Genomic DNA, 20439 nt, shown 5'->3' with positions numbered 1-20439 from the left:
GCAGATCTACATACTGGGACTGAAGGTAGTGGTAAACAATAGTTCCAGAGTTGGAAGTCATTTTGAGTCTGTGCAAACCTACTAACTTGCATGTTTTAATGGTTTTCAACAACTCTGCTCTAATCTTTTCCAATACTGAGAAATGTTGGAAATGTACTCCTGACAATGGCAGATGTAAACCTTCTTCCAGAGTTGGGAAAAAAAGTGGTTGGAGGGAAAATACTTGCAAACACTCAGGTGTTCGCATGAGCAAATATACACATGCATATTTGCTCATGCTAAAATGCAGTTCACAAATATTTTCTAGGAGTACTATTCCTTGCCCTACTGCTGTAAATTCTTGTGAAATCACGAAAGCCATATAGCTGTCCTTAATGCAAGGACGTATACCATGGGTGCACTTTTGAGACTTTCTTTAATAATTGGGCCCCTAATTTGGTCTGGCGTTAACCATGACCTTTTGTGTTTATTAAAATTCTCTCTCTGTATCGGCTGGCTTCACAGTGAGTGACCGCATTCTGCTCTTTCACAAGGAGTATATTGGCACACAAAGTAGTTTTGTTCAGTGCCAGTAACTAATGTGGCATTGTGCTTTTTTGAGACCAAAAACAATTCTTGCTTTTGCCAATGTTTGTTGTATTGGTGAGGGTCCGGCAGCTCTCACATCAATAAGGTTTTACAAAAACCATGCCAAACTAAGTCACGCATTCACAAAACTAAAAAGCTGACCATTTCAGACCTACTGGCTTAGTCAATGCTGGTTTCTTTTTGTTTCCCAAAATCTAATTGAAACTGGTTACACTGATTTTCTAATATGAATATTTTGGGGAAATACTAGCATGCATCAACACATTTTACAAAATGATGCTGAAAAGACACGGTAATTTTACAGTAGTTTAGCAAAAAAATGTTTTTCCTACTTTCATTTTTTTAGGGAACATTTTATATTGAAAGCAAAGAATCATTAATCTGGGTATCAAGCTTCTGCAAATATTTGCATCTAACCAGAGAGCATTATGCATAGCCTCATATTGCTAAACTTTGAAACCGTGTGTCCACATTTTTCTCCTGGAACCACTGTCAGTAGTGCAGTCAGAACTTACATTTACTGAGAGCGCTCAGCCTAATAATAAAGGCTCTCAATTAATGAACCATAAATACAAGTTTGAACAGCATTAACATATGCACACAAATATTAACTTAACTGCAGGCAGTGCCCTTCCCTGATCCTTAATGTGGTACTGCAAACTGGCAGCCAAAGGGTTTGTGCTGCAGGGGCTTGGACAGACTCAAATGCCAAGGCAAGAATCGTCAAAGCAATAGCTGCCTTCATTAATTTAAAGAAGATCTCGAGCTCCAAGGACCTAGCGCTTGTTAGAGAGGAAACGAAAAGTGAAGAAGTTGCGCCACCGCAGACATCAGCAGAGAACGTCACAGAGTTAAACGTGGTGGAAGAACAGTGCAGGCCTAAGTTCCGCAATGATGCAAGAGAGGTGAAGGGTTCCCTGGAAAATAGAGTGCCTGATCAGAAAGGTCTTCATGAAAGGAAAACCTGTGTAAGCCTGAAGGAATTTATGGTCACAGCACACAAGCACGTATTTCTCAGAAAGAGTGGGGGGAAAAAAGCACAACAAAAGAGGGGGGGGAAGCACAACCAAAGAGTGGGGGGAAAAAAAGCACAACGAAAGAGTGTGGGGAAAAAAGCACAACGAAAGAGGTGGGGAAGAAAAGCACAACGAAAGAGTGGGGGGAAAAAAGCACAACAAAAGAGTGGGGGGAAAAAAGCACAACAAAAGAGTGGGGGAAAAAAAGCACAACAAAAGAGTGGGGGAAAAAGGCACTAAGAGAGTGGGGAAAATGCACTAAGAAAGAGTGGGGGGAAAATGCACTAAGAAAGAGTGGGGGGAAATGCACTAAGAAAGAGTGGGGGGGAAATGCACTAAGAAAGAGTGGGGGGGAAATGCACTAAGAAAGAGTGGGGGGGAAATGCACTAAGAAAGAGTGGGGGGGAAATGCACTAAGAAAGAGTGGGGGGGAAATGCACTAAGAAAGAGTGGGGGGAAATGCACTAAGAAAGAGTGGGGGGAAAATGCACTAAGAAAGAGTGGGGGGAAATGCACTAAGAAAGAGTGGGGGGAAATGCACTAAGAAAGAGTGGGGGGAAAATGCACTAAGAGAGAGTGGGGGGAAATGCACTAAGAAAGAGTGGGGGGAAAATGCACTAAGAGAGAGTGGGGGGAAATGCACTAAGAAAGAGTGGGGGGAAAATGCACTAAGAAAGAGTGGGGGGAAAAAAGCTCAAGCCGATGAAAGAGTGGGGGTGGGGGGAGCTTGAGCCGACAAAAGATTGGGAGGAAAAAAGCTTGAGCCGACGAAAGAGCGGGTGAGGGGGGGGGGGGAGCACGGGCCGACGAAAGAGTGGGGAAGAAAAGCATTAGCCGACGAAAGAGTCGGGAAGAAAGCACGATCGGACGAAAGAGTGGGGAAGAAGGCACGATCCGAAAAAAGAGTGGGGAAGAAAGCACGATCCGAAGAAAGAGTGGGGAAGAAAGCACGATCCGAAGAAAGAGTGGGGAAGAAAGCACGATCCGAAGAAAGAGTGGGGAAGAAAGCACGATCCGAAGAAAGAGTGGGGAAGAAAGCACGATCCGAAGAAAGAGTGGGGAAGAAAGCACGATCCGAAGAAAGAGTGGGGAAGAAAGCACGATCCGAAGAAAGAGTGGGGAAGAAAGCACGATCCGAAGAAAGAGTGGGGGGGGGGGAGAAAGCACAATCCGATGAAAGAGTGGGAAAAAAAAGCACAAACCGACGAAAGAGTTGGGAAAATAAAGGATGAGCCGAAGAAAGAGTGGGGGGGGGGAAAGCATGAGCCAGAGAATGAGGTTAACGAAATTAGCCAGAGAGAAAAAAAGCACAATAGCAAGAGGGAAAAATGAATAAGTATTAGCAAGAGACCTCGAAGAAAAAAGCACGAGTCAGAGAAGAAAGTAAAATGTGAGCCAGAGAGAGACCGGAAATAAGTAACGAGCCATATAGAAAAAGTGTGAGGGACAGAAAAAAAAGTGAAATCAAGTGGAAGCAAAGCCATCAAAAGACAAGTGAAGTAGGAATACAGCCAGTAAGAGACAAAGAGGGAGCGCATCAGGTAAAGAGTTGGGGGTCGCTGAAGTGGGTTATCAAGGGAGTGAGATAGAGACATAAAAGCAGGGGTCAGAGGGAGTTAAAGTGGGCATTAGAGTGCATTAAAAGGTGTAGGTGCACATGTGCTATAAATCAGGCAGGGTCACATTAAGGACCACAGTAAAGTAGGTGGGGGAAAAAGGACAAAGCAGCGTGGATGAGAAAACGAACATTGAAGTTGAAGAGCGATAGAGTGGTGGGAGCGTGCGACAGAGAGCGATACAGTGGTGGGAGCGCGCATGGGACAGAGCGATACAGTGGTGGGAGCGCGCCAGGGACAGAGAGATACAGTGGTGGGAGCGAGCCAGGGACAGAGAGATACAGTGGTGGAAGCGAGCCAGGGACAGAGATACAGTGGTGGGAGCGCGCCAGGGACAGAGAGATACAGTGGTGGGAGCGCGCCAGGGACAGAGAGATAGAGTGGTGGGAGCAAGCCAGGGACAGAGAGATACAGTGGTGGGAGCGCGCCAGGGACAGAGAGATACAGTGGTGGGAGCGCGCCAGGGACAGAGAGATACAGTGGTGGGAGCGCGCCAGGGACAGAGAGATACAGTGGTGGGAGCGCGCCATGGACAGAGCCATACAGTGGTGGGAGTGCGCCAGGGACCGAGCCACACAGTGAGAGCACGCCAGGGACCGAGCCACACAGTGAGAGCACGCCAGGGACCGAGCCACACAGTGAGAGCACGCCAGGGACCGAGCCATACAGTGAGAGCACGCCAGGGACCGAGCCATACAGTGAGAGCACGCCAGGGACCGAGCCATACAGTGAGAGCACGCCAGGGACCGAGCCATACAGTGAGAGCACGCCAGGGACCGAGCCATACAGTGGGATCACGCCAGGGACAGAGCCATACAGTGGGATCAGAGCCATACAGTGGGATCAGAGCCATACAGTGGGATCACGCCAGAGACAGAGCCATACAGTCGGAGCACGCCAGAGACAGAGCCATACAGTGGGAGCACGCCAGAGACAGAGCCATACGTTGGGGGCACGCCAGAGACAGAGCCACACAGTTGGGGGCACGCCAGGGACAGAGCCACACAGTTGGGGGCACGCCAGGGACAGAGCCACACAGTTGGGGGCACGCATGGGACAGAGCCATACAGTGGTGGGAGCGCGCATGGGACAGCGCCACACAGTGGTGGGAGCGCGCATGGGACAGAGCCATACAGTGGTGGGAGCGCGCATGGGACAGCGCCATACAGTGGTGGGAGCGCGCATGGGACAGAGCGATACAGCGGTGGGAGCGCGCCAGGGACAGAGCGGTACAGTGGTGGGAGCGCGCCAGGGACAGAGCGATACAGTGGTGGGAGCGCACCAGGGACAGAGTGATCCAGTGAGAGCACGCCAGGGACAGAACACCAGGGGCAGAGCCATACAGTGAGAGCACGCCAGGGACCGAGCCATACAGTGAGAGCACGCCAGGGACCGAGCCATACAGTGAGAGCACGCCAGGGACCGTGCCATACAGGGAGAGCACGCCAGGCACAGAGCCATACAGTGAGAGCACGCCAGGGACAGATCCATACAGTGAGAGCACGCCAGGGACAGAGCCATACAGTGAGAGCACGCCAGGGACAGAGCCATACAGTGAGAGCACGCCAGGGACAGAGCCATACAGTGAGAGAACGCCAGGGACAGAGCCATACAGTGAGAGAACGCCAGGGACAGAGCCATACAGTGGGATCACGCCAGGGACAGAGCCATACAGTGGGATCACGCCAGGGACAGAGCCATACAGTGGGATCAGAGCCATTCAGTGGGATCAGAGTCACAAAGTTGGGGGCATGCCAGGGACAGAGCCACACAGTTGGAGGCACGCCAGGGACAGAGCCACACAGTTGGAGGCACGCCAGGGACAGAGCCACACAGTTGGGGGCACGCCAGGGACAGAGCCACACAGTTGGGGGCACGCCAGGGACAGAGCCATGCAGTGGGGGCACGCCAGGGACAGAGCCATACAGTGGGGGCACGCCAGGGACAGAGCCATACAGTGGGGGCACGCCAGGGACAGAGCCATACAGGAGCATGCCAGGAACAGAGCCATACAGTGGAAATTATGAGAGAGAGTGGGTAATACATCTGGAGCCATTAATAGAGCGAGTTAGCAATAGAGTGGAGCCAACAAATGAAGACAAAAAAAAAAAGAATAAATGGGTAAAGGAGAGCTGGAGAGAGAAGGGGGGCCAGAGAGACAAGTTATGAGAAATCAAATAATCTGGAGTGAGATAATGAGGATCAATGAAGAGAAAGAGGCAAGTGACGTATCAGGAAGATCGAGTTGCGGGTGCCCACGAGAGGAACCAATAAAGGAGGACAGAGAATTTGAAGAGGAGACTAGTTAAGGAGAGTAGATAAATTGGAGAGAAAAGTATGAAAGGGAACTAAGACGGAGTTAGGAGAAAAAGAAAACAATGCAAGAGGGAAAAAGAAAACAATGTAAGAGGGGAAAAGAAACGTGAGGAACAAAGTGAACAAGTTGGAAACTGAAGAATGGTACCTGGAGCAGCGAAATGTAAATTAAATTAGTGTAATGGAGAGTAAGAACCATAACTCGAACGGGGCAAGATGACCCATGAAATGGCATGTTGTCCCTGGCACTGCTGGGGTAATTGGCTAAGAGGCAGGCACTCGCCTCTTATGTCCCTTGTGGTCTGGATCTAGGTGCGGGTACTTCTGAAGGGGGCTTCGCCACAACCAGTCTATGTTCGATCTTGGGGTCTTAGAACGCGGCAGAAGGGCATTGGGAAAGAGGGTGGTTCCTTCCAACTGTGGCCCATGTAGGCTCAAGCGTACGGCTTGGCGTAACCAAGGTCCAGTCTCTGGTTATTGTTGTGGGGGTCCACGGAGGGGGCGGTAGCATTCCCAATGCCCGAGCCTCTTCCGCTCTGTGATCGCAGTGTGGGGGCGGTCTTCTCTTAGCCGGAGCCACATGCAGGCTCTGAACTTAGCAGGGGAGGTTTAGTAGGGCTCCATGGTGTGGTTGGGGCGGGTCACGGGGGTAATAAGCATGCCAATAGACATGCTGCTAACCCATGTTCGGGTTGATGTTGGGATGTAGTATGGGTGGGGGAGCCAGCACTCCGCAGGCCTGCGATCTCGCTACGCTTTGCACTGTTGAGGACAGTAGTACGTTAGGGGACTTGCACAGAGGAATAAGGACTTATTTGACATGCCTGTCACCCAAGATCTAGGGGGTGTTCGGCAGGGGGGTTCCGTAGGCAAAGTGCAAGTGGGGCGTCGGAGGAAGAAGGGCGAGGTTGGATGACTCAGTATGGGATTGGAGGGTGCCCCTGCGAGAGGGTTGCACAATGGAGTAAGGACCAGGGTGATAGTTGGGAGTGAGGATTGGAGGGTGCAGTTGGGGGTGACGGTTGGAGGGTACAGTTGAGGGAACCAAATGAGAACTAGAGAGTACAGTAAGGAGTCTGCTGAGGACAAGAAGGTGCAGTAAGGGACTTGAGGGTGGAATGGGGATCGGGGTTGAAGAGGGCACCAGGGAGTCACCCCGGGGTAATCACTCACTTGGCTTGCGCCTCGTCCAGGCTCTGGTCCGTGATAGTCATGATCTGCTGCAGAATGTCCCCAATGTCTTGCTTCCGGGGAGGCTCCCCGTTATCCTGGTGGGGGTTCATTCCTTGCAGGCCCGGGGGCCCCTGGTGCGGGGGGTGCCCTGGCAGGCCCACCCCCCGGCCCTGCATCAGCCGGCCCTGCTCGTCCATGCTGCTTCCCGGCGGTGGGGGGCGCCCTTCCCCCCCGCCCGGCACAAATAAAGACTCTCCTTCGCTTCTCCGGTGGCGGAAGCTGAAAGGGGCTGCAAACCTTCCGAGTGAATCCACGGGCCTCGCTCGGTCCCCTACCTCCCTCGTCCCGGGCCCTGGGCCTTCTCGCCCTCCGCAGCACCAGGGTCTAGTCTTGGGCCTGGCGCCGCTCCCCCTCGGCTCTAATTCGAGCCTGCTCCCCCGCGGGCGGCCCTCGGGCAGGCGCTGGCTGAGGTAAGATGGGGGACGAGGAGGTAGTGGTGTGCTGTGTGCGGGAGGAGGGCGTGTGGTGGGGGAGGGCTTGGAAACTCATGGCTTCCCCCTCCGCTCCATGCTGATCCTGGAGGAGGCGAGGCCTGGGAGTGCCCTGCGCCCTCCTCCGCCGCCTCCCCCTCCCGCTGAGGCGAAGGAGAACAAAAAACAACCTCCACGGAGGGAGCCTCCGCCTTAAAGGGCCAGCGAGGCCTGGGAGTGAACCGGGCCTAGGCCCCGGAGGGCAGCCGCGGCACGACTTAGAGCTAAATACTCTCCAAAACGAGTCTGTCGAGCTCCGTGGTTTCAACTCCACGCCTTTCCCCTCATTGAGTTTCTTTCAGACACTTCCTTGCTGTTATTTTAGTTTCTTTTTATTGCACTTCCGGTGATGCACATGGGTTTGTTTACATTTTGACCCGGCTGTCCTTATTAAACAATTTTACCGTTTCTATGACAGTTTTAAACGTCACCCGAACGTGAGTTACCAGGGACGCAATGTCGGACAGTGACATCATCACGTTAAGAAGGTCATACTGTGACGTCACTCAAACCAAAGCTCGCAGGGGCCCGAGAAAGGGAGAGAATGCTTCGTGAACGCTGCGTTTGCATATGACGCCACCCCAGGAAACTAATATGACGTCACGACAGGAGCCTGACGTCGGACAGGGAAACTAATACAGTTATCCATAACAGACTTTCACACGAAGTCGAAGAACCTGACTTCTGGAAGTGACCGCTATCTACCAACCTGAGGTCAGTCAGTGATCGCAAACTACGAACCTGAGGTCAGTCAGTGATCGCAGACTACGAGCCTGACGTCAGGCAGTGACCGCAATCTACGAACCTGACGTTAGTTAATCTACCCGAGTTCGTAGTTTGACACTTTGACGTCGCTCAAGGAACTGAAGTTCACTTAGATTGTGTTTGTGATCTCTTCGAGGAATTGGATTCAGACAGCGAAAGCAGGTAGTTCTCAGCAGAGCTCTCAAGTTTTCAGGTTTGGTAAGAGTGAGAGATAATTAGCGTGTTGATGACATTCCAGACAGTAGTATGTGGTGATGTCATCCTGTCTGTTACACGACATCTGCTATGTCACAAGAATCAATATCAGTAAACATTGGCAAAGCCGAGGAGTCTGTCGTTGGCTGTCTGCTTTTTGCCTTTGTTAATGTTTGATATTTTGTCATGTTTTTTGCAAAACTTTAATATTGGGGAAGCTGTGTGGGAGCTGAACCCTAATAATTTATTGAACCCCAATTTTTTATGCACTGTTGATGTAGCAGCAAAAGACACCTCTCTCCTCAACATCAAATCCACAATTTAGCAGAGTAAAATTCAAGCAAGAACTACTACTTCTTTATTTTTTGTAGTTAACTAAAACCATTGCAATATTACACTTAAAAGAATACAAATTTAGCCAAACACTCAATATAATTTCATCCAAGCGCTATAATTCTAAATGGAAAATCAAGTAAAACCAGTTAAAACCCAGAGGTAGGGAAGGTTCATTACAAGTTAAAATCAGAATTAATAATAGTGGTGTTAATGAATGTCCTTAGTTCGCTGGGTACTATAGGATACAGTCACAGACTTTTTTTTCTCCAGCCCTGCTTGCCCATTGACCAAGATTGAGCCCGGCAACCCCGATGAAAATTTGCCAACATCAGACAAAGACAATGTCCATTCAGACGCAGGCAATTCCCCACGTCTAACTAATTTTCAACCATTTTCTGAAAACGAGGTATTATCAGTTTTAAAGACTATCAAATCCGGCTCTCCCGCAGACCCATGTCCCCATTTTGTGTTTTCCGAAATTGCACCGACACTCTGCCCTTTCATCACCAAACTTTTTAACCAGTCCCTCACCACCGCGTCCTTCCCAGAAATCTGGAAACACGCATCTGTAACCCCCCTCCTGAAGAAAGCCGGATCCGACATTCTCAACCCGGAGAACTACAGGCCAATTTCCCAGCTCCCTTACCTCTCCAAGGCTTTGGAGAAAATGGTTAATTTACAACTATCCAGATACCTGGAAGACAACTCACTTCTGGATCCCAACCAGACCGGCTTTAGAGCCAACAATCGCACCGAAGCAACGTTGCTGGCAGTGTCGGACAGTGTCAGATGCATCACAGATCAAGGGGGATCTGTAGCTCTGATACTGCTAGACCTGTCAGCAGCATTTGACACGGTATCACACGACTGTCTACTAAATATCCTCCTGAGCAAAGGAGTGCAATCTTCTGCGTTAAGATGGATTAAATCATTCCTTAGCAATCGCACCCAAGCAGTGCACATGGGCCAATTTCACTCAAAACCCTGTCCCATCGGCTGTGGGGTCCCACAAGGGGCCTCACTAAGCCCCACTCTCTTTAATGTCTATGTTTCATCTCTGGCCGACATTGGAAGAAAGTGGGGCATCGGCATATGTTCCTATGCCGATGACACACAGTTGATGGTGACAATGGAGGAAGGGTCGGAAACAACGAAGAAAAAACTTCACAGTTGTCTCTCCGAAATGGCAGAATGGATGCGTAACCACTGCCTAAAATTAAATGCCGGGAAATCGGAGATACTACTGTTCGGAGGAGCCAAACTATCATGGAACGACACGTGGTGGCCACCGTCTCTGGGATCAGCCCCCATCCCGAAACAGTACGCCAGAAACCTTGGTATCATGATGGATGACGCTCTGTCCATGAAGGACCACATACGCATACTCTGGGGCAAAGGTTTCGCAATTCTCAAACTCCTGGCAAAAATTTTCTCCTGGATACCTCTGGATTGTCGACGCACAATTACCCAGGCCCTCCTGGTCAGCCGCCTGGATTACGGTAATGCCCTGTTCGAAGGGATGAACGAGCAACTGTTCTCCCGCCTACAGGTCCTACAAAACCAGGCGGCTAAACTGGTCTGTAACAAAGGCAAGCGAGACTCGGCTTCCGCATGCCTTAAAAAACTTCACTGGCTACCAATGCGTCAGAGGGCCATCTTCAACCTACTCTGTCACGCGCACAGAGCCCTCCACAAAACGGGCCCTACCATCCTTCAAGGGAAAATCGAATTTTACATCCCTAACAGGAATCTAAGATCCAACAACTCAGCCCTGGCGAAATCCAAGCGCATTTACAAGGCAAGGACAGGTGGACGCGCCTTCTCATACTTAGCGGCTAAGAGATGGAATGAGTTACCTGCGGACCTCAGACACACCACAGACTACCTCCAATTCCGCCAAAAATTAAAAACCCACCTCTTTCCCAAAAACTAACTCCCCAGCACTGTTTCAGCAGTCTCCTTTTTCTTACAGCGCCGTGATATCCCATGGGATGAGTGTCGCGCTCTACAAATACAAGAAATAAATAAATAAATAAATATATTATTCAGATTATCTGGCTTCTTCCGAGGTTTCTATTGTAGTGCTGGTGGTCTGTCCTTAGTGTGGTCAGGGAAAGGCCTCTTCCAGTCTTCATGACGACCTGCGGCGTCAGAGCGTTATGATTGATTTTAAAGTTTTCTGTATTTTGGGCATTTTTTTGTTCTGCCAGTATAAGGAATTTTACAAATCTACTGTTCAATTGTATGTTTTCTGGATTTAAACAGGCCAGCACTGCTTTGTACCAAAGGGAAGGTGCACCAAAACAAAGTCAAATAACTCCAGGTCTATCCATAAAATATATCTCTTTATTGTCGTAGAAAATTAGAGTTGAAAATCAGCCAACGCGTTTTGTTCCACAGTTGGAACTTCATCAGGGCTCATCTATTCAGTTGGGTCAGGGCACAGTCTGCCTGCATCAATGAACCAAAACCATCTTAACGCACATGAAGTAGCAGATATCTTGAGATCCGAAACTTGAATTATTATAGTGAATCAGTATATGCCACAATTCAATTAAATAATCCACAGTCTTAGTGACATTGGCGACGGTCCGAATCCTCAACATCAATTTTAATGTAATTCTGGGTTGAACAGCATCGTTCAACACCCCACAATTCAGGTATCCTCTGTAGTGGTAAGTGTCCTTAATGAGACACGACAACAGCAAAATACTGCTTGTCTCCTGGTGCGGGTGCCTTTCCGCGTGAGAAGTTCTTTTAGGAGCTATTGCTGTTCTTGGTGCAGTTCCTTGCATGAGCAGAGTAGATGTAAAACATCTCCTTGCTTGATGTTACACAGCCTACACGTGTCTTGTGCTATTGTCCTCAGCCATGGTGTAAGATGCTGTGCACACAGAAAAATCCCCATTCTATGCCTTAAAAAGTTAATTTTTATGGCTTTAGGATATCCCTGGTTGAAGAATGTTTGTGAGGCAATTGATTTGTAGGAATTTAAGGTCACCCAGGCATGAAATCTCTTGGAGAAGCTAGTCTTGTCCTCCACATAGGAAATTTGTTTTATGGACTTCCAGACTAGTTTTTTAAGGGTTAAATTGCTGAGTTGCGTGTCCGAAAGTCCCATGAGTTTGGTAGATTCCAGGGCTAGCTGAAGGTAGCTTCTAGCTTGAGAGTGCTCCCTATGCCGTATGTCATGCTACAACAAGTAACTTAGCAGAGTAAAATTCAAGCAAGAACTAGGAACACTCAATAACTGAGTTCTAGATAAAGAGAATGGACCTGATTTAGGACTTGCCGGGACTGGTCCGACATTGCTTTTTTGGCGGTCTTCTCGCCAACCCGATTTAGATGTTAGCAGGGCACTGGAGTGAAGACTGCTGCAATCCTGCTGACTCTGCCAGGATCCTTCTCCTGCGTCAACGGCAATCATAGGCTGAATTAGCTGTTGTGGGGTGTCCAGCCGAGACCCGTACCATCCAGATTAGGAAGTGCCTTTCTGTGGAGGGGAAACATTTAAGCTCAGGTTGGCATAAACTAAGAAAAAGGGATAAAAACGTACCTTTTTTCGGGGGCCCACCACCGATTCAGTCTTAAATGCCATTAGGTCTCACTGTGCTGCTGCTACTTGGCCACGGCGCTCAGCCACCCCATTGTAACCGGATTCTAAGGTAGGCTTTTGTGGGGGGTGTATGTGTTCAGTCAATGGTGTGTGCATTTTGTTTGTGTGCAATGCTACCATACATGGAAAAACAGTGGCCAGTATACATTACCTATATGCACATATTGACTTATACACAACATTCCGGCCTGACGGCGACAGAGTACTTCTAGCCAGCAAACAAGACCGCCGCAGTCTCCTGTCTATTACCGCAACATCTAAATATTGTGGGCAGGCCACCATCAACTCGATGTAGTAGTTGGTCCCTCTGTGAGACGCCTGTACGGCCACCAAGATCGAAATCAGGCCCTACGTTTAAGGAATTATTATAGAATTGTTAATGTAAACAGCACCGAAAAATGCATAGTTCTCATGAAGGCTCAGGTACAGAACACTGAATCGTTGTTGTGTGGTATATAAATAAATAATACCGGATCTAGGTTTGTCTGGACATAGCAATAACAGATAGCTCAATAAATAAGAGTCAAGATTCGAGGTAGTAGGAGTTTGCAGGTTTAATACAGCATAAAGGACAGGAACAGGACAACCTGCACGGACAAGGTCTGGGATGAGCGCGCTCCAGGATAGGACAGGAAGGAAGGAAGGATAACTTTAATAACAAATGCATAACATATATATACTAAAACAGTTACATTACAGTGAATTACAGTAGGCGGAGCAGTGGGTGTGGTCAATAGCAGTCGCGAAAGATAAGGGTGAAAAATGGGTGTAACAGGGGCGTATACATAGACATGTGATGTAAACGTAACAGAATATGGGGCGGAAACATGGAGGGGGCTACCTAAGGAGCCGGGACCTCTAACCTAATGGTGCGCGCAAACTGACAATGACGTGTTACTAGGAGAAGCTGGGGGCTATGAACTCTGTGCTAGGAGCAGAGACTGAAGTCTGGAGAGTCAGGGCGACATGTGCCTAAACAATATCTAGTATCTGATGTTTAGAGAACATGTTGATAGAATCCAAAAGTTATCGGGGTAAAGGCTAACAGACTCTAAGACTGGTGCATGCATTATTCTACATGTAGTGCGTGATGAAGAATATTAAATGACCATTAAATGCAGTATTTCTCTTACATGGAGACGTAAAGGCTAGACGATGACGGAAACTATTGATGCGATTCAGTAGCTTAGGAATGCAGAGAAGGAGGGCTGGACTGATAACTAGAATCATAACATACTCTTGGCAGACTCAGAGGCAGAGCCAGGCTGAGCCGGGCACTGCGAGGCAGGAAGTAAGTGAAGGGTCGAGGAACACAGGTGGGGGCTGTATCGCTCCTCAGCGAGGGCTCAGGAGACAGGAGCTGAATCTGGTGTCCGGGCCCTTTTGAGGCCTAGAAACGGGGACTTTACAATGAAATAACGTGCACACTGAGAAACGTGGCAACGCAACTTTACATAGGCCTGATACTCGTAGCTTTCACGAGAACTGGAAACTGGCATACTAGTGATGGACACAACTGTAATTGCGTCTTTAATCAAACATGGGGGATACATATGCATATTTAATCATGCACACATAACATAAGATGGAGGACACGTAGGGACACAGAACATGGCAAAATTTACTTTTCCACATTCCCTCCTTGTCACTACGTTTCCATCAGGAAACATCAATATTCATGATACCATCTATCATTTCATACAGTATCATTTGCTCGTCTCGAATTTTCTTGGAACTGGATTTAGAACGGGACTTGGGACTAGGAATACAAGATGTAGCACAAATGCCGCAAATCGCAGGGCCACATTGTAAACAGAGGCAGCAACTGAATATGATCGCTACTGCAATACCCAGAAATGACAATACTTTCCATCCCCAGGCAGAAATTGTATTCCAGAACCAGCTGGACTATGTCCAGGTGCCTGGATCTTGGTGTAACATATGGGCAATATTATGGAGTCTGGTAATAGCTGAATAAACAGACGGTGCGTTATTAGGAATGAAAATGCAGCAACTAGATCCGATGACTCTACATGCCCCGCCCCTATCGGCCAGTATGACGTCAAGGACGAGACGATTCTGGAGCACGACAATTCTCATAAAGGATTGCTCTTCGGTTAAGTTACCTAGAGCAGAAGTAGTCTCGATCACTACTGCTTCAAGTGTTCTGGTTAATCTACGTATCAGTTTACTATTTACAACAGTACCTAAGTAAGGGAAGACACCTTTATTGATATCTATGTATTGCTCTAGAGCAGTTTCAGTATAATCGACAATCGGGAGATTTCTCTTGTGTCTAGTATGTACTAGGTGGGAATTCCTATGATAGTCAGGTGGGGCTAGGAAAACTGGTGGCAGTAGGAAGGCGATGTAACATGTACCATCCCAATCAAGGGGCAGACGAACATATGCGGTCTGACCACAAACAAAATAAGAATGAAGTGAAGCTTTGAAAATAGATTTCCCACTGTCACTATACTTGACAATAGTAGTACAATCACTATGGCCTATATGTACGGAACCATTATTTCGGACACATAATTCACCTTTGACTGGTAATACTGACATAGCAGGTAAGTCTGGAGTAGAATCAGACTGAACATTCAGGACCATAAAATTCGAAGAATAATTACCTAAATTATAAACTTCATTTTCTAGATCTAACCCTGTTCTGTGGGGAAGACCTTGCTTGTCTGGGAAACATGTACTGTTAAGTAAAGACATATCTGTTGAGGATGACGTTAACGTGGACCATGCTCCACACGAACCATTATGTGAAAATGGATAAGGAAAGAGTGGCAGAACTCCCTTCGGTGTCTGGAAAGGGGGGAGTCGACCACACACCCAACAATTTGTGGCATTGCTGGTCTGGTGTGAATAATGTAACATGCGGATAAAGGAGTTATTACGCATAGCAAGACGATAAGAAAGTTCATGAGGAGGCAGATCACTAAACGTGTGCTCTACTGTAACATTAGCAGACTTATTTACATGAGAAACTGAAAAACACAAATAAAATGCATAACTGGTGCAGGAAATCATAATGCTAAAATATAGCAGAAAACATAAAATAATAGTGCAACTTTTAGAGTTCTCACTAACTCTCTCTCTGTGGGGGTCTATTATATACATGTCAGAAACCGGTCTAACCGTTTCACCTAGGGGAGGACTTAGACAATCAAACTGGCTGACTTATTTTACTAGACCTTAATTTAAGCTTATACTCCTGCTGCGGAGTTTTCTCTAACAGGGAAGGGTTCGTAGCAATGTCTTTTGCGGGACAGTCCTTAAGAATAGTACTTTGGCAGTTTTTAGAATCCTCGGAAATGTTCTTTGAAACAGGTTTCAGTCCATAAAACCTTTTTATATGCGACAGATGCACCCAGCCTTTCCTGCCCTCCAACTTCACGGCTGTACGGGTGGTTAGGAGGACCAGTCGGGGTTCCTTCCAGCGAGGCTCCAGCGGACTTGAACGATCAAAGTTCCTGACAAGAACCATGGATCCGGGAACGATTTCATGCGGTGCCACCTCGGTATTGTCTGGAAAGGCGGCAGCAACCTGTGAACGACAAGAGTTGAGGGCAGACATCAAGGAAGCTAGGTAATCTGTCAGCATATTACTTGAAACATCGGTAATACTTCGAGGTCTAGGTGTACCCCACATGTTAGGGGGGCGGCCGAATACGACCTCATACGGGGACAGACCTGATCTGGAATGTGCGACCATGCGCATATAAAACAAGGCAACTGGCAGAGCTACTAGCCAGTCCACACCTTTCTCTTTACATACTTTTGCAATTTGGATTTTCAGGGTCTGATTATGTCTCTCTACGAGACCGGCTGCTTCAGGATGGCGTACACAATGGAACTTCCACTGGTACCCTAACAAAAGGCAAATATGTTTCATAAGCTCGGATGAGAATGGCTGGCCGTTGTCTGAATACACGACCCTAGGGAGTCCATAACGGGGGAAGAATTCACGAACCAACTGCTTGGCAGTGGTCGCGGCTGTGTAATCTGGGACTGGATATGCTTCTGTCCACCTGGACAAAGCGCATACAACTACAAGGACATACTTGAAACCTCGACATCGCTCCATCTGAATATAATCCATCTGGAGGACCTCAAAAGGGTGGTCAGGGGGCTGGAATCCACCTTGTTCCACCGGGACACTTTTACCTGGATTAAACTGGCAACATATCATACAGGTACGGACTTTCTGCTTGGCTGCAGCTCGTAAATGCTTGTTGAACCAAATGGTCTGGATACTATCTAACATAGCTTTTTCTCCTAAATGTGCTGGACTATGTGCGGTATTGATAATGACTTGAACCATAGAATCGGGGAGAAACCATGTGGCTTTACCCTTCGTTACCCATCCCTGATCTGTCTGGACCCCTCCTTGTTCGGACCATTTCTTGATTTCATCGGGAGTAGCATGTAACTGGATATCTATGACATCTTGAGTAGGGTCCTTAACTGTCATACAGGTAGTCGGATCTGGAGTGTATGTCGGTGTCTTATTAACTGAAATGCTTTGCATTTCATGATAGCAATAGATGTCGGTAAGTGTATGGCATCTAACAGAGCTTGAATAAGGAGACCATGCTGAATCTTGGTTCCATGAGAAGTCATAAAACCTCTCTCCTGCCAGAGCACTCCAAAGTCGTGTACGACTCCAAATGCGTAACGTGAATCTGTGTAAACATTAACTTTCAGGTTCTTGGCGTGTATGCAGGCTTGAGTCAGAGCGACTAGCTCTGCTGCTTGAGCAGACAAGGTGTCAATACGGTGTGTTTCTATAACTTCAGTGTCTGTAGTCACTGCATACGCGGCTACTAGTTCTCCTGTACTTGTTCTCATACATGAACCATCCACATAAAGTGTCAGGTCGGGATCTGGTAATGGAATATCTGTCAGATCTTGTCTTGGCTTAGTCATAATGTTAACTACTTCCACACAGTCGTGTGTGGCAGGATTTGAAGTAACTGACGGTAACAGTGTTGCAGGATTTAGAACGTTGCAGCGTCTGATTTCTATGTGTGGCTGGAACAGTGTCAATTCATAACCTGTCAAACGTGCAATTGTCAAGTGCTGAGTCTGTGTTCGGTTTAAAAGAACTTCCACGGAGTGTGGAACTTGTACTGTCAAGGAATGTCCTAATACTATGGAATCACTTTGTCTGATAGCTAGTGCTGTGGCTGCAACTGACTTGAGGCACGCAGGCAGCGCCTGGGCTACAGGATCTAATGTGCTCGAAAAATAAGCACAGGGCTTGTACTGTCCTGCTTGATCTTGTGTAAGAACAGATAATGCTGTACCTTCACGTTCAGTGACGAAAAGTGTAAAAGGCTTACTGTAGTTCGGTGTAGCTAGAACTGGAGCTTGGCATAGGGCTTTCTTTAACTCGTTGAAACTAAGTGTATGTTCAGATGTCCAAGGGAGGACAGTCGATACGGCTGCCTCCTGTGTCGTTAACTGTATCAGTGGTTTAGCTAGAAATGCATACTGAGGAATCCATTGTCTGCAATAAGAAGTAAGGCCGATAAAAGCACGTACCTCCTTCTGGGTCTTGGGCTGAGGAAGACTCGCTATTAACTGGATACGGTCAGGTGTCAACTGCCTACCCCTCTTGGACAGTAAGTGGCCTAAATAGATCACTTGCTGGACACAGAATTGAAGCTTCGAAGGGGACACCTTGTGCCCCATCTCGGCAAGGAAATACAAGACTGTAAGGGATGCTCGCTCGCAAGCACGTTCAGAACGGGCTGTGATCAGTAGATCATCGACATACTGGAGCAGGGCAGTGTCAGTTGGCATTTGAATATTGTCTAGTTGTCTCTTAAGTGCTTGACTGTAAATACTAGGACTTTCTGTGAAACCTTGAGGAGCTCGTGCAAACATATAGCTCCTTCCATTTAAACAAAAAACGAAAAGAAACTGGCTGTCTGGATGAATGGGGACACTGAAAAACGCGTTCTTGAGGTCTATGACTGAAAAAAATGTGGCTTCAGAATCAATGGCTGTCAGTAGGGAAGAGATATCTGGGACAACTGGGTACTGGGGTATGATACATTTGTTAAGCTCTCGAAGGTCAATCACTAATCGATATACTGGGGGTGCATTTGGATCAGTACGTTTCATGACTGGAATGATCGGAGAATTACATACATTGGAGTCAGTTTCTACAACTACTCCTTGAGCGATGAGCTCGTCAATAATTTTGGATAAGGCTGCTACAGCCTCAGGTGGCAATCTGTACTGTCTGATTCGTGGCAGGACTACACCTGGCTTGAGAGTCACACGATGGGGTGTGATTTGCATATAACCAACATCAGTTGGACCTTGTGCCCATAGATGCTGCGGAACATTGGACAATCTCGGATCAAAATCTCGTAATACATAGTGACCCTTGAAGTCACGTAGGAACAATCGTATTCCCTCGGGGGAGCAGCAAATAACTGCACCTAATTCTTTCAGTGTTTTAATACCTAACAAATTTTCTGGACATGACTTCGTAAGTAACAGATCAGTAGTGCGGGACAATGGACCTACTTCTAGAGTAACTGGCTTAGATATCTCGTTTACAATAGGCTTTCCTGAAAAGCCAAGGGAAACATTTCTAGAGCCTGAGAGCGGAGCCCCTGGAACCTCGGCGTGACTGATGGTGGTCCTACTTGCCCCTGTATCAATCAAAAACTTTCTGTCTTTCCCTAGTACTTGACTATGAACATAGGGACCCTCTTGATCTACAGGTATCTCGATGAGAGGCAAGCCTACCTCCCTCTCTAGGCTGTTTCATGAATATGGCTGATACTCTGGATACTCGGACTGTGCATACTGGTACATCTGCTGTGTAACATGCTGTGTTGCAGCAATAGGCTGCGGTGCTGGAACTGTCTGTTGTGCATTCTGTGGCTGAGAAGTCTGTGAAACTTGTTCTTGTCTAGGCGGACGTGGTCTTTCTTTAGTCTTACCAGTAGCTATGTTATGTTTCAGAACTGCACACTCGTTTATATAATGACCTGGCTGTTTACAATAATTGCATGTCCCTTTAACGGGAACTGCAGGATGACTGGCTTGATTCGTACCCCTCTTCTGACTGTCTTGAGGAACAGATTGTGCAACTAGTACTTTCATTTTCGTGTCTTTCATACGTTTTCTTTCATGATCTTGCTCTTCTCTGATTCTATTCTGGTGGTATTGAAGCATCTGTAACATCTGGGACGGAGTATTAGCTTGCCAGGTACTTTCGACTTTCAAAACTCGATTCTTAACTTGTGGACTTGAATTCTCGACTAATTTAGTAACAAAAAGATGAGGGTATGACTCGCTACTTGTCTTGAGGCCACTGTTAATACTAAAGCATTTCTCGAATCTAGAATAAAAATCACTAGTGTCTTCGTCTTGTTTCTGTTTACAGGCTGAGATTGCATCCCAGTCTTCCTTTTTAGTGGCTAATAACCTTGGCAAAACTTGTATCAACAGTTCTGGTAATTCTTTACATTTCTCTCCTAGACCGGTACCTGGTACTCGTATCTTATCTTCAGCTTCTAGAACTGCCCAATCGATCTTTTTCTCTCCCACCTCCCAATCTTTTTCCTTGAGTTTCTCGTATACACCTGCGGGCAACAGGACTTTTAACATTTTAATAATATCTGGATACGTGTATTCTCCCATACGGAGCATGTCTTTTAATTCTCGGTGGAACCCTGCTGGATCTTTATCGTGACAGGGAATTAATTTCTTCATCTCTAAGAGTTCCATCTTTGTAATCGGAGTGTAAACAAACACTCGTTGCATTTCACCATCTGTTGTCCTGACTGGGTGTACTTCTCGTAACGGGTTCTGTCTATCTATGTAAAAGGGTTTACTTTCTGGGGGTGAGACATGAACAAAATGCGGGTTCAAAAACGTTCTATATTTGTGGCGCTGTTCTAGAATGACACTAATTAAATCGGTACCTAAACCTTTCCATCTATACTGGAGTAACTCGTTCAGGACATCGTGTAACGGACCAGGATCAGAATGCTGACCCTCATACAGAGTAATGAGGTGCTGGATCATATACATACCCACCAGTCGCTGCTCGGCTGGGGGCAGTTTCAGGAACATTTGTGCCACTATTTCGTCTGGAAAAGTGGTAGAATCAGTAATCCATCGGACTGCTGATCGGACTAGTTCTTGTTCATGCATAGTACTTAACTCACTGTAACCGATTCGTAATTTCAGAATGTGATCGGTAGCTTGAAATACTTGTTCTAGAGAACCTTGTTCTGGTGCTGGAT

General features: G+C 47.3%; 1 protein-coding gene across 4 annotated transcripts in view; it reads right to left on the bottom strand.

Annotated features, from left to right (window-relative positions):
* PBX2 (PBX homeobox 2) overlaps window positions 1-20439 on the bottom strand; it is a 248920-nt gene that overhangs the window by 209851 nt on the left and 18630 nt on the right. Inside the window, exon 1 of one of the 4 annotated variants that reach the window (XM_078645855.1) lies at window positions 6710-7593. The exons of 2 other annotated variants lie outside the window; for them this stretch is intronic. In XM_078645855.1, coding sequence (XP_078501981.1) covers window positions 6710-6906 — 197 coding nt within the window. In that variant the 5' untranslated portion in view covers window positions 6907-7593. Of the gene's footprint in view, window positions 1-6709; window positions 7594-20439 lie in introns of those variants that run through there. One more of the 4 variants, XM_078645854.1, reaches the window with a different exon arrangement.

Source organism: Lissotriton helveticus, chromosome 5_1 (assembly GCF_964261635.1).
Source record: "Lissotriton helveticus chromosome 5_1, aLisHel1.1, whole genome shotgun sequence".
Taxonomy (NCBI): domain Eukaryota; kingdom Metazoa; phylum Chordata; class Amphibia; order Caudata; family Salamandridae; genus Lissotriton; species Lissotriton helveticus.
This window is presented reverse-complemented; position numbering and strand designations above follow the sequence as displayed.